General features: G+C 44.6%; 2 protein-coding genes across 7 annotated transcripts in view; one reads left to right on the plus strand and one right to left on the minus strand.

Annotated features, from left to right (window-relative positions):
* Positions 1-12,164, minus strand: part of LOC135109137 (E3 SUMO-protein ligase PIAS2-like) — a 144,827-nt gene that overhangs the window by 131,085 nt on the left and 1,578 nt on the right. The window lies entirely within an intron of this gene.
* Positions 1-12,164, plus strand: part of LOC135109139 (eukaryotic translation initiation factor 5B-like) — a 41,894-nt gene that overhangs the window by 23,489 nt on the left and 6,241 nt on the right. For 2 of the 5 annotated variants that reach the window (XM_064020255.1, XM_064020256.1), the window contains one exon: positions 11,108-11,312. In XM_064020255.1, coding sequence (XP_063876325.1) covers positions 11,114-11,312 — 199 coding nt within the window. In that variant the 5' untranslated portion in view covers positions 11,108-11,113. Of the gene's footprint in view, positions 1-6,254; positions 6,391-7,350; positions 7,567-9,927; positions 9,955-11,107; positions 11,313-12,164 lie in introns of those variants that run through there. The other 3 variants (XM_064020257.1, XM_064020258.1, XM_064020254.1) reach the window with 3 other exon arrangements.

Raw genomic sequence — 12,164 nt, forward strand, 5'->3', positions numbered from 1 at the left:
CTCTCTCTCTCTCTCTCTCTCTCTCTCTCTCTCTCTCTCTCTCTCTGAGGAATGAAGAAATAAATGCATTCAACTCAAAAGGTTCCCAAGGCGCCTCCTTGTCGCCTGGGAGCAATGTTCTCCTCGGCCTGCCTCCGTGGCACGCGTGAGCATCGAAACAACACATAATAACTCCTCATAACAACTCATGGTAACTCTTCATGATCTCCACAAGGCCTGGTGGAAGTCAAGAAAAAGAGCAGTGTTCTTGCAGCATCTGAGCGAATATTGGGTCAGACTTACTTGATGATTCCCTGTAACTCCCCAGGCACAGCCACCACTCCTGTGTGCCAACGCTTTCATTCTGCTTTACAGCCTTTTGCAAGAACCCAGCTTTGGGGCAGATTGAAGAAATTTCGATAAGTGCTTCCTTTCATTGTCTACTCGTTGAAATCCAGTATCAGATTTTTCATACTGCATGATACATTTTGTAGCCGTAACCATGGCAACGAAAGCTGGAGGGAATGATGAGTGGGTGAGTGGGTGGAGAGGAATCTTCTGCTGCACTGCCCTTTGTCTTTACGTAGCAGTGATTCACACATGCATGTTCTCCAAGAGGCCTCGGAAGGACTGCTGCTGTTCGTTCGTTGTCCAGTGTCATTCTCAAAACTTGAAAACTTAAAGTAGGAAAATAAGAAATAAGATAATACGACTGTTAAAGACTGAAATAACTGATGCGAAATGCCAAACAATACAAATCAAACAACTCAATCTTTGTGGGACGATGCCCGTTGTGGAAAAACTGAAACAATTCGTGAGGCGGTGATTCTCAGCCCCACTGTCTTTTTTTTTTTTTTCCTTACTTGCAAAGAGACTCCAACGCAAGTGTGAGTGTTGTGTTGTGTGGTGTTGTGTATTATGTTGTGTTGTGGTGCGTGGTGTTGTGCTGTGTTATGTGGTGTTGTGTTGTATTGTGCGGTGTGGTGTGGTGTGGTGTGGTGTGGTGTGGTGTGGTGATGTGCTGTGCTATGCTGTATTGTGCTGTGTTGTGTTGTGTTGTATTGTGTTGTGTCCTACTGTGTTTCGGTGTGCTGTTGTGCTGTGCTATGCTGTGTTGTGTTGTATCATGTTGTGTTGTGTTGTGTGGTGTGGTGTTGTGTTGTGTTTTGCTATGCTGTGCTGTTGTGCTGTGTTACGCTGTGTTGTGTTGTTTTACTGTGTTTTGTTGTGCTGTGCTGTGTCTTGTTTTACAGTGTTGTGTTGTGTTGTGTTTTGGTGAACCGCACTATGTCTTGCTGTGTTGTGTTGTGTTGTATTGCGTTGTTGCATTGTCTTTTGTTCTCTTGTGCTGTGTTTTGCTGTGCTGTGTTGTTGTGCTGTGCTGTGTTGTATTGTGTTGTGCTTTGCTGTGTTTTGCTGTGTTGTGTTATGCTGTGTTTTGTTCTGTTGTGTTTTGTGCTGTTTTGTTGTGTTGTGTTGTGTGGTATACTGCGGTGTGATGTTGTGCTGTGTGAAGTGTGGCGCACCTCGTCACTGAAATAAATGCATTCAACTCAAGACTTCCCAAGGCGCCTTCTTGCCACCTGGGAGCAGTGCTCTCCTCGGCCTGCCTCCGTGGCGCGGGAGCCTCAGTGTCTCTCGAAGCCTGCCAGCATGGGTGCCAGCAGCGAGTGGCCGCGGGCGGGGGCGGCGCAGCGCAGTGCTGGGGCCAGCACCTGGAAGGCGTCCCTGAAGGCCTGCCTCACCTGCGCGGCGCGGAAGGAGGCGCGGGTCACGTCGTTGCCTGGCGTGAGCGGGTCCTCGATGGCCAGCATGGACCTCCGGTGGCCGCCCGGCATGACCGTGGGCACCTCCTCCTTGCTTAGGTAGCGCCCTCCTCGCCTCACGCTGATGGCGCACGTCTGGTAATCGAACATGAACCCATAAAAGCGGAAAAAATCCAGCAACACCTTTCCCAGGTGAGGCGAGGAGTGGGGAGGCGGCGCCTGCAGCTGCAGGAAGCTGACGGCCATCAGCGTCACGCCGTAGGAGGACACGCCCCCGCTGTACACTTCGGCGAGGCCGCGTGTCCGCAAAAAGCAACGGACCACGAGAGTGAGCGGCCTGAGCGCAGGAAACTGGCCGAGGAAGTCCTGAACCAAGGCCACGGCCCTCACGGCCACCACGTTTGCCGAAGGACACGTCCACGTGGAGGCCGGTGGGCGCGTGCACGAACTTGACCAGGGGCACGGTGGCCCTGTCCAGCACGGTGGTGGACGCCGCCGCCGCCACGCCGCGCCGCACCAGGGCGTCGCGCAGCTGGTGCAGCGGCGGCGCCTGCCACTGGCCCAGCACGGTCAGGTCCACGTCGCTGTCGGGGAGGTAGAGGCCCGTGGCCAGGCTGCCGGTGACCTCCACCCTCGCCGAGGCCACAGGGACTTCACCACCCGCCTCACGGCCTTCACGGGCGCCATGCGCCTCACGCCCTCACCCTCGCTGCCACTCACCCACCGCTGGAAGTCCTCCACCTCCTGGTGCAGCCCCGCCAGTGTTGCGTCGTAGCGGGCACTGAGGGAGCACCAGGGGGGCCCGCGGCCTGTCCTCCTGCTGTCCGGCGCCCCGTGCTGGCTCTTGTGGCGTGGTTGGGAGCGCCGGCGGGATAGCAACACGCTCCTGGACGGCCTGCGGCAGGCTGGGCGCGGCGGTCCTCGCCGTGGTCACCTTCGCTTCAGCGTGCAGCGTTGCGACACCTGGTGCTTTTCTGTCTGGCGCGGCGCGGGAGTCCAGCGCTGCCTCGTGTTCACGTTCTTCTGTTTCTATCTTTTGCTTGTCTTCCTCAACGCTTGTGTCTCCCTGTGAAGCATTTCCACTTATTGTGACTGTCTCTTTCTCCCTCAGTTATCCGGTTTTCTTCGTATCACACTCTTCTTTTCCCTGATAGCCTTCCTTCACTTCTTTGCTTTCTTCCATTATTTTTTTGCTGTCTTCCTCTATCGTACTCTTGTCTTGTGCTTCGTCTTCACATTCGGCCGCTGCAAGTTTCCCTTTTTCCTCGACTTCTCGTGTCGCCGTGTCGTCAAGACTTGCTTGCTCTGCGTCAACAGCTGTGTCCTCCTTGCCATCTGCGTCCTCAATAGCTCGGTTCTCCTTGTTTTCGTTCTTCTTCTTAAGCTTCTTCTTTTTGTCCTTGTCATCTCCCTCCTCGTGTGTGAGTTGGACATCAATGGGAGAATATGCTGTAGGTCCATCCGTGTTTTGCCTTGCGTCTTGCTGAGGCAAAGCGACAGGCGGCTCCTGCACGTGCTGTGCAAGACTTGCTGGATCCTCATCCTGCACAGCCCGCTGCTTCATGCCTTCTCCTTCCCCCTGTGTGAACTGTCCGCCGCGGGGAGGAGTCACTTTTGGTTCGTGCGTGTCTCGCTTTCCGTCTTGCTCAGCCAGAGTGACGGAAGGCTCGTGCACGTGTTGTGCACGTCTCCTGCCGCGGCACGGGCACAGGAGGCCGAGCAGGACGAACAGGGCCACAGTGCTGGCCAGGGAGCACAGGGCCACTAGCAGCGTCCTGCTGAAGGCCTCCTGCTCCTCGTCGGCCTTGGCGGTCTGTTCCTCCAAGCAGCGCAGCGTCTGCCTGGTCTTCGTCATCATCCCGAACACTTCTTGCCAGTCATCGTCGGCGGGAATCCCGCACTCCTGCAACGGATCCAGGGCAGGGCGTGGGCGCAGCGGGCCCAGCCACCAGGCGGCGGCGAGGCCCTGCCGCAGCCTGCCCAGCCGCGTGGCGTGCGGTCCTTCCTCGCGCCATGCCTGCACGGCCTCGCGCAGCGTGCGCCACTCGAGGGCGACGGTCCACGCGAGGGGCAGGCCGACGCACGCGGCCGTCAGCACCGCCCCCACCAGCATCCACGCCAGCAGGCGACAACTTGTGCCGCGAGACATTCTCGCAGACTCCTCGCGGGCTCCGCGTTCCTCTTGGTTCTCTCGGTGCATAGGCAGGTCCTCTCCTTGCAGGTTTGAAGTGTTGTTCACTGGGGCGCTCATTGTTGCTTCTTACTGACTGTTGTCTGGCTGGCAGTACGTCCGCACCCCCTATACTTGGCGTGAAATGGAGCCCCGTGCTGCTTGGGAGTGTCAGCTTGGAGTTAGCTCGGCCAGCTGAACCAATCAGCGTGCAGACACATTGTCAGCCAGCCAATCAGCGTGCAGACAGACTCTCTCTCTATATATATATATATATATATATATATATATATATATATATATATATATATATATATATATATATATATATATATATATATATATATATAATAACAATAATAATAACAAGAACAACAACAACAACAACAACAACAACAACAAACAACAATTAAGATTTATTTATTTGGCAGCCTTACCGGCTGAAAATCCACATGTTACATATTAGCTTACTTATCAACATACATATTACATATTACATATTACATATTAACCCTAAGTACACACACATACACACATACACTGAGATGTGTGTGTGTGTGTGTGTGTGTGTGTGTGTGGACAGTGCTCGAAGCAGCGATGTAATTGTTTCAACGATTTGTGAATCTGAACGTTACTTTGGCCAGATGGAAGAATTACTTGTGTTCATGAAGCTGATTTTCTCTCTCTCTCTCTCTCTCTCTCTCTCTCTCTCTCTCTCTCTCTCTCTCTCTTGGCCATTCACACGTACACAGACTCACCCCAATAACGGAAAGAAAGAGAAAAGAAACATTCCGAAAATTAAGTTAAAAAAATTGCCTTTCATTCACTAGAGCATCAAGAAGTCACGTTTATGAGAGAGAGAGAGAGAGAGAGAGAGAGAGAGAGAGAGAGAGAGAGAGAGAGAGAGAGAGAGAGAGAGAGAGAGAGAGAGAGAGAGAGACGTTGGGTAAGAAAAGGGAAGAAAAACTTGGCTAGGCTACACGAATGTACGAAGACTTCTTATTATGAAATTATGAAAGGATTCCAGATTAATATAGTGAGATGCTTATCTTTCTTTACTTTATTGACAAGTCTATCCTTATTACTGTGTCTATAATTCTTTACTTTTATCGACAAACACATCTTGCTTTATTACTTATGTTTCTGTTTCTTCATTTCATTGACAAGTCTTTCTTTATTATTTATGTGTCCATCTTTCTTCTATCTTTTTTTTTCATTCATATCTTTTCTTCATTTTCATTGACATGCCTATATCTATTTCTTATTCATTTGCCTATTTTTCATTTTTTATTAACAAGCTTATCTTTCTTTATTACTCATATTGTGTTTTTGTTCCCGTTGTTTAGTTGTGCGTCAAGAGAAGATTGTTATTGATTAGAGAACACAGGTAATCATTTAAGAATAATGATCTTTATCCTACAACATCCGGTTCAACAAGCTTACCTAACCTTCTTAACTTGAAAATGCAATATACTGTTCTTATTCTGATCATATATTGGTTTCTGAAAGGCCAGCTAATAAATCAATGGAAATATTCAGACAGTTATTTAATATTTTTCCTTTACGACTCCATAATATAGTTGTTTAAGAAATAGTCCAATTTTCTTTTTTCGATAATCATAACAGCAGGCACATGATATAACTTTTTAAGAGCATCCAGTCAAGTCTTACTTATCTCTCTCTCTCTCTCTCTCTCTCTCTCTCTCTCTCTCTCTCTCTCTCTCTCTCTCTCTCTCTCTCTCTCTTAAAAAAAAGTGTAAAGATCTAAACGAGAAAATAAGTTTATAATTTAATTTCCCTTTTGGTCTAGTAAAGTAACGGTTTGCAATATTCTGGTCTTAAAGTCTACTATTTCTACTAATCTCTCTGTAAAAAAAAAAAAAGTTAATAGCTAAATGAAAAACATATATACTTTTTTTTTTTCTCGTAGTGTAAGGTAACGGTTTAACTGTAGCCTTTAGAAGCACATAGTCCAGTTTTGCTTTAATAAGGAAGTGCAATGAATGCATACAATGCCTTTACTGGCCGGGAATGACCTCTGCTGTGCCCTGGTGACCTTGGCAGCTTGCACCACCACCACCACCACCACCACCACCATCACCATTAGCGCGCTGCAGCACAAGTTATCGTACATCACCAGGCAGGAAGTTCCTCTCTCGCCTCGTTGCCAGTTACCGTAAATAAAAACGCTGGATGATAACGTACTTAATTCAAACTATAAATGAATAAGAAAGGATGAATTGTGATGTTTAAAAGGTGTTTTGAACCTTTAGTCTCTCTTTTTCCGAGTTTTCGATGGTAATGATATTCACCCCCTTGTCTTGTCTCTCTTCCCACTCTCTACTCTCCCTTTTGCAAGACCGGCCACTTTTCCTCTCCACATCCCAACTGCGGCCACCCAACGGAGTCCTCTCACTGTTTCCTTTCAAAGAGTGGCGATTCACATCCGTTCCCGCTGCGAGATAACGTATAATGGTGTTTGTGTCTGAGAGAAGTTATTTGTGTCTCGTCGCGCCCTTCCGATCTTCCCACCGCGTTTTTGTGTTACACCAAGACAATTTTTGCGGTTCGTGACATATTAGACAGCGTTAGAAGGGTTACATGCGTGTACAGTGCGCTTGATTATGTGTTTGAACGAGGAAATTCATACCGCATGCCTCTAATCTTCCCACTACAATGATGTGACGCATGACGAGACGAAGTTTGCGGCTGGCAAGATGCGAGTATTAAATAACTTTCAGCTGGATAACCACATGCGTGTATAGTGAGCTTGATTATGTGTTTGAGGGAAAACTAGATGGTGCATCTGTCCTTCATGATCCTCCCGCTGCTATTTTGAATCACTAGTAATATACAAATAACTCTTTAGGTTACTACTAGACGACCACACGCGGGTATATGAATGTGTTTGGGAGGAAAACTCGATGGTGCATCTTTCCTTCGTGGTCTTCCCAATGCTATTTTGCAACTCCAAGACAAATTGTTGCGGTTGGTGACATATTAAGCAACACTCAAGCTCCCTTTGAACGAATACTTTAAGCGTGTACAACGTGCTCGGTTATGTGTTGAAGAGAAGAATTTGCTAACACATCGCTAGTTTCCGATCTTGTCATTGCTATGTTGTAACACCAAGACAGTTTATGCAGTTGGTTACGAAACAAAAAAGAAAAAAGTAAGAGAAAAACCTGTTTTAGAACGAACATAAATGTGCAAAATATGCCTAATATGTGTTTGAGCAAAGAAATTGGTGTCACGTATTTTATTTTCACTTTTGCAACACAACCAATTTTTGCGGCAGGTGAGATACTGGAAAACATCCAAGCTACTTAAGAATTACTACATATGTATACATATATAACTGAATTAACTTCAGAGAAGCAACCATCTTTTCCGATCTTCTCACTACTGTCTCGTAACCATGAATACTTTTTGCAGTGCTAGCGTTATAGAAAACATACTGAATACTTGTGTGACATCAAGTGGAGTGAGAAAGCGCATAGTTCTTGCTTATCTTTTTTTTTAAGTGATGAGAAACGTTATATAACACAATCTCGCATAACTCCCTCGCTAACTTCAAGGTAACTACGTACATTAACTGCATTTTTGCCGCGAGAAAAACATGCTGGACACAAGGATAAGCATCGCCACCAGGCAAGTCTTGTTGTTATATCAGACTTCAGCTTGGTAATACAATACAGTAGCATTCCTTGTGTGGACTGACTGACTGAACTGGATACCTGAATTTTACTATACTCTTTTATCATTATATACAGACATACAAATAGATAGGAAGATAAATAGATAGTAGGATAAATAGATAGTAGGTAGGTAGATAGGAGTGTAGATAGATAGATGGACAACTGATATATATATATACGAGTATATATATATATATATATATATATATATATATATATATATATATATATATATATATATATATATATATATATATATATATATATATATATATATATATATATATATATAGATAGATAGATAGATAGATAGATAGATAGATAGATAGATAGATAGATAGATAGATAGATAGATAGATAGACCGATAGATAGATAGACAGACACATATAGACAGACAGACAGAGACAGAAAGACAGATAGATAGATAGATAATATGATTGATTGATTGATAGATAGGCAGCAAAATATTTCAATTAAAGTGAGAATGTTACGGAGAGAGAGAGAGAGAGAGAGAGAGAGAGAGAGAGAGAGAGAGAGAGAGAGAGAGAGAGAGAGAGAGACGGATGTAATGTTAGTATAGTTGTGACAAGATAATAATGATGACGTGGGAATGATTACGCTTCCTCTTCAATGTCTTCTTGAGAGAGAGAGAGAGAGAGAGAGAGAGAGAGAGAGAGAGAGAGAGAGAGAGAGAGAGAGAGAGTAACGGTGATCCCTGCTTGTCCCTGGCCCACAGGTCGCATGAGAGAGAGAGAGAGAGAGAGAGAGAGAGAGAGAGAGAGGAGAAGTATTCTCAAAGTTGCCTCTTAAGACCTTTATCGATTTCCGTGTTCTATGCATTGTACTGTAACCTCTCTACTATTACTATATTACTAAACACACTTTTTATGCGCTATTCTTTCTATCTATAACTAACTACTGTATGCTACCGAGTCTACCATCCAATAGGGAATTAAGAATGATCGGTAAAGGCAAATAAGTTAAAAATGGCAACTCGACACTCTTTGCAGCTGCGTGGTGAGGATGCTTGAAGAATATTTTATTATATTTGTGTATTTTTTTTTATGTTGATTTTTTTTTTTTTTTTTTTTTTTGCACGACGTAGTGACTTAAGTGTGCCGACTTGAATGCTTAAGAAGTAGTTATCTTTCATAAATCTTACGCGTCTTACTGTTTTTAAAAGGATTTTCAGCTTGTGTATCTCTCTCTCTCTCTCTCTCTCTCTCTCTCTCTCTCTCTCTCTCTCTCTCTCTCTCTCTCTCTCTCTCTCTCTCTCTCTCTCTCTCTCTCTCTCTCTACGTCATTTCACATTCTCTTTAGTTTCTCTGATTTATGTAACTGAGACTAAACGAGAAGGAGAAGGTTGCAGAAAAATCAAGCTAGAAATTCTCTCTCTCTCTCTCTCTCTCTCTCTCTCTCTCCTCTCTCTCTCTCTCTCTCTCTCTCTCTCTCTCTCTCTCTCTCTCTCTCTCTCAACTCTCCACAAGAATGGCTAAGTAAATTTACATGCGCATCCACAAGCAAAAATTCTCACCAGCATTTTAACCCCTTCTTTCTCTCACTTTAATAGAAACTGTGATTCAAGTCGTTTACGCATTATCGCGCACTTTCTCCTAACCCTTTCATTCAGCCTGCTCATCTGTCTGTCTTCCTGTCTATTTATGTTTTTTTTTTATTATTATTCTTTTATTCTGCCTGCTTACCTATCTGCCTTTCTGTCTATCTATTTATCTTTGTTATTCTTTCATTCCGGCTATATATATATATATATGCCCGTCTGTTTGTTTCTACTTTGTCTATCTTCGTTTCTCTGTTTCTCTCTCGTCTGTTTTCTCTACAGGTTTGTCTGTCAGTCTGTCACTTTTCTTTTTTTATTTGTCTTTCTTTCAGCCTGTCATCTTTCTATCAATGTTTTTTTTTCTCTCTCTCTCTTTGTTTGTCTTTTTTGCATGTCTGGGTTTTTTTTCTGTTTGTCGTTCTTTCACCCTGCCTTCTTTCTATCAATCTGTTTTCCTCTCTTTTGTTTGTCTTTTCGCATGTTTTCCTTTGTTTCTTTCTGTTTGTCTTTCTTTCAGCCTGTCTGTCTTCCTTTCTGTCTATTGATCCGTTTTCTTTGTGTGTATTTGCATGTCTGTCTGTTTTTCTGCTTCTTTTTTTTTCTTTCCTTCTTGTGTCTTTACTTTCAATTTTCTTTCTTTCTGCCTGTCTCTGATTTTGTACCCGCATTTTTGTGTCTCAATGTCTGTCTCTCTGTCTGTCTATCCGTCTGGCGTGGGTTCAAAATAATAGACGCCTTCGGATCAATAAGTCTGCCACAGGAATGCGGTCATGCGTTCAAAGGTGCGCCAATTTTGTTTTTCTCTCTTTCTCTTGTTGTTGGTGTTGCTTTTGTTTTGTGTTTCTTCTTTTTTTTTTTTTGCTGCTGTTTGTTTTCTTTATTTCGTTTATCATTAGTGTTGATACTGTTATTATTTTTGTTTGTTCTTCTTTGTATTGTTGTCTTATTAGTTTGTTGTGTTTTTTTTATTTGTTTTACCAATATCACACCGACAAAAACAATAATACCACCACCACCAACAACAACAACAACAACAATAACAACAACTACTACTACTACTACTACTACTACTACTACTACTACTACTACTACTACTACTATCACCAATGCTCCTTTTACTGCAAACTTCCACGTGCAACTATTACCGAACGTCATTACCCTCTCTCTCTCTCTCTCTCTCTCTCTCCCAGTATTGTACACCCTTGAGCTCCTCTCCTAACAGACAATCCATCTTCCTTCTTCTCCCTTTAATTATCTCCCTCATTTCCTCTTACAGCTTCCACCTCTCTCTCTCTCTCTCTCTCTCTCTCTCTCTCTCTCTCTCTCTCTCTCTCTCTCTCTCTCTCTCTCTCTCTCTCTCTCTCTCTTACTTCATCTCCCCACCCATGCCCTCCTTTTCCTCCCCTTCATCTTCACCCTCTTCATTGAACCATCTCTTCCCTTTCACCCTTGTACTCTCTCTCTCTCTCTCTCTCTCTCTCTCTCTCTCTCTCTCTCTCTCTCTCTCTCTCTCTCTCTCTCTCAAGCATATTTTTTTACTACGCACATTTTTTTTATCATCATAATCTTTGTTTTGCAGGAGTGGTAGTAGTAGTAGTAGTAGTAGTAGTAGTAGTAGTAGTTGTTGTTGTTGTTGTTGTTGCTGTATAAATACCTTCACTGTCACTACCACAACCAGTAACATCAGCAACAACAACAACAACAACAACGCTACCACCACCACCACCACCCCCCCTCTCCCGTCATAACCTTCCCTTTCCCTATCACCCACTCACTTCCCACCACCACCACCACCACCACCACCACAATCACTATCACTCTTACCTTCTGTACTCTTAAAAAAAAACTCACACATTCGCTCCCTCCAACCTATATCTCTAACCATCTCTCTGTATCTCACCTCCAGCATCTAACCACCTTCTGCCTCGCCTACAGATCGCAATGCAGCAACACAACCAAGTCTTCGTGATCCAGGTGTCGAGTGGGGCCGCTGCCAGCAAGCCGCCCCTCGCCCTTCCCCCAGCCGGCCCGGACCCAGCAGTCCTACCCTCCGAGGTCAAATACTCCGCCTCGCTGGTCAGAGGACTCGGCCTGGCTCACCTCTTCCTGGGCTCTGTAATATTCCTACTTGGCGTGCTGGGTGAGTTCTGCTGGTGGTGGCTTGGGGATGAGGGGTGAGGGGTGGAAGGAGTTGGTGTGTGTGTGTGTGTGTGTGTGTGTGTGTGTGTGTGTGTGTGTGTTGGGGGAGGGTAGTGGTGTGAGTGTTTGTGAAGGGTGTTAGTGGTGTGTGTGTGTGTGTGTGTTGTTGTTGCTGTTCTTGGTGTTGGTGCTACTACTACTACTACTACTACTACTACTACTACTACTACTACTACTACTATTACTTCTACCACTACTACTATTTCTCCTAACTAGTGTACGGGAAAGTACTTATTTCTCATTGTAACTCATCTTTCTCGCTCTATTCATCGATTCTTCCTCAGCTACTTTCTCTCTCTCTCTCTCTCTCTCTCTCTCTCTCTCTCAATCCATCTAATCATTACCACCTACACAAATAAAATATAAATAGATACAATAAAATAAACGGGTAATATTAATTTGCAATCTTTTCAACTAATATACGTGAGAGTTGGAAAAATACCCAAGTTTCTAAACACAGGAATTGACAAAAGAAAAGAAAAAAAGGGAAAGAGAAATCCGTAAACAAGAAAACGAAAATAATAATAAGAAGGAGAAGGAAGAGGAGGAGTTGAGGAGAAGAAAATTATTAAACCACGGAGCATCAAATTAAGAGATAACATCAGCAGCATTAACTCCCTTTCATCCGAGAGGAAAATGAAGACAACTCATTCGCGCCACGTCAAAGATTCGGCGGGAAATTATCCGTGGAGGAGGCGGCTGCGGCGAGGAGGGATGCGCGGGATCAGGGAGAAAAAAAAACGGAGTGCCGGAACCTCACCATTACGGAACGCTAAATGGTGGCGGCACGAAC

Source organism: Scylla paramamosain, chromosome 18 (genome assembly GCF_035594125.1).
Source record: "Scylla paramamosain isolate STU-SP2022 chromosome 18, ASM3559412v1, whole genome shotgun sequence".
Lineage (NCBI taxonomy): Eukaryota > Metazoa > Arthropoda > Malacostraca > Decapoda > Portunidae > Scylla > Scylla paramamosain.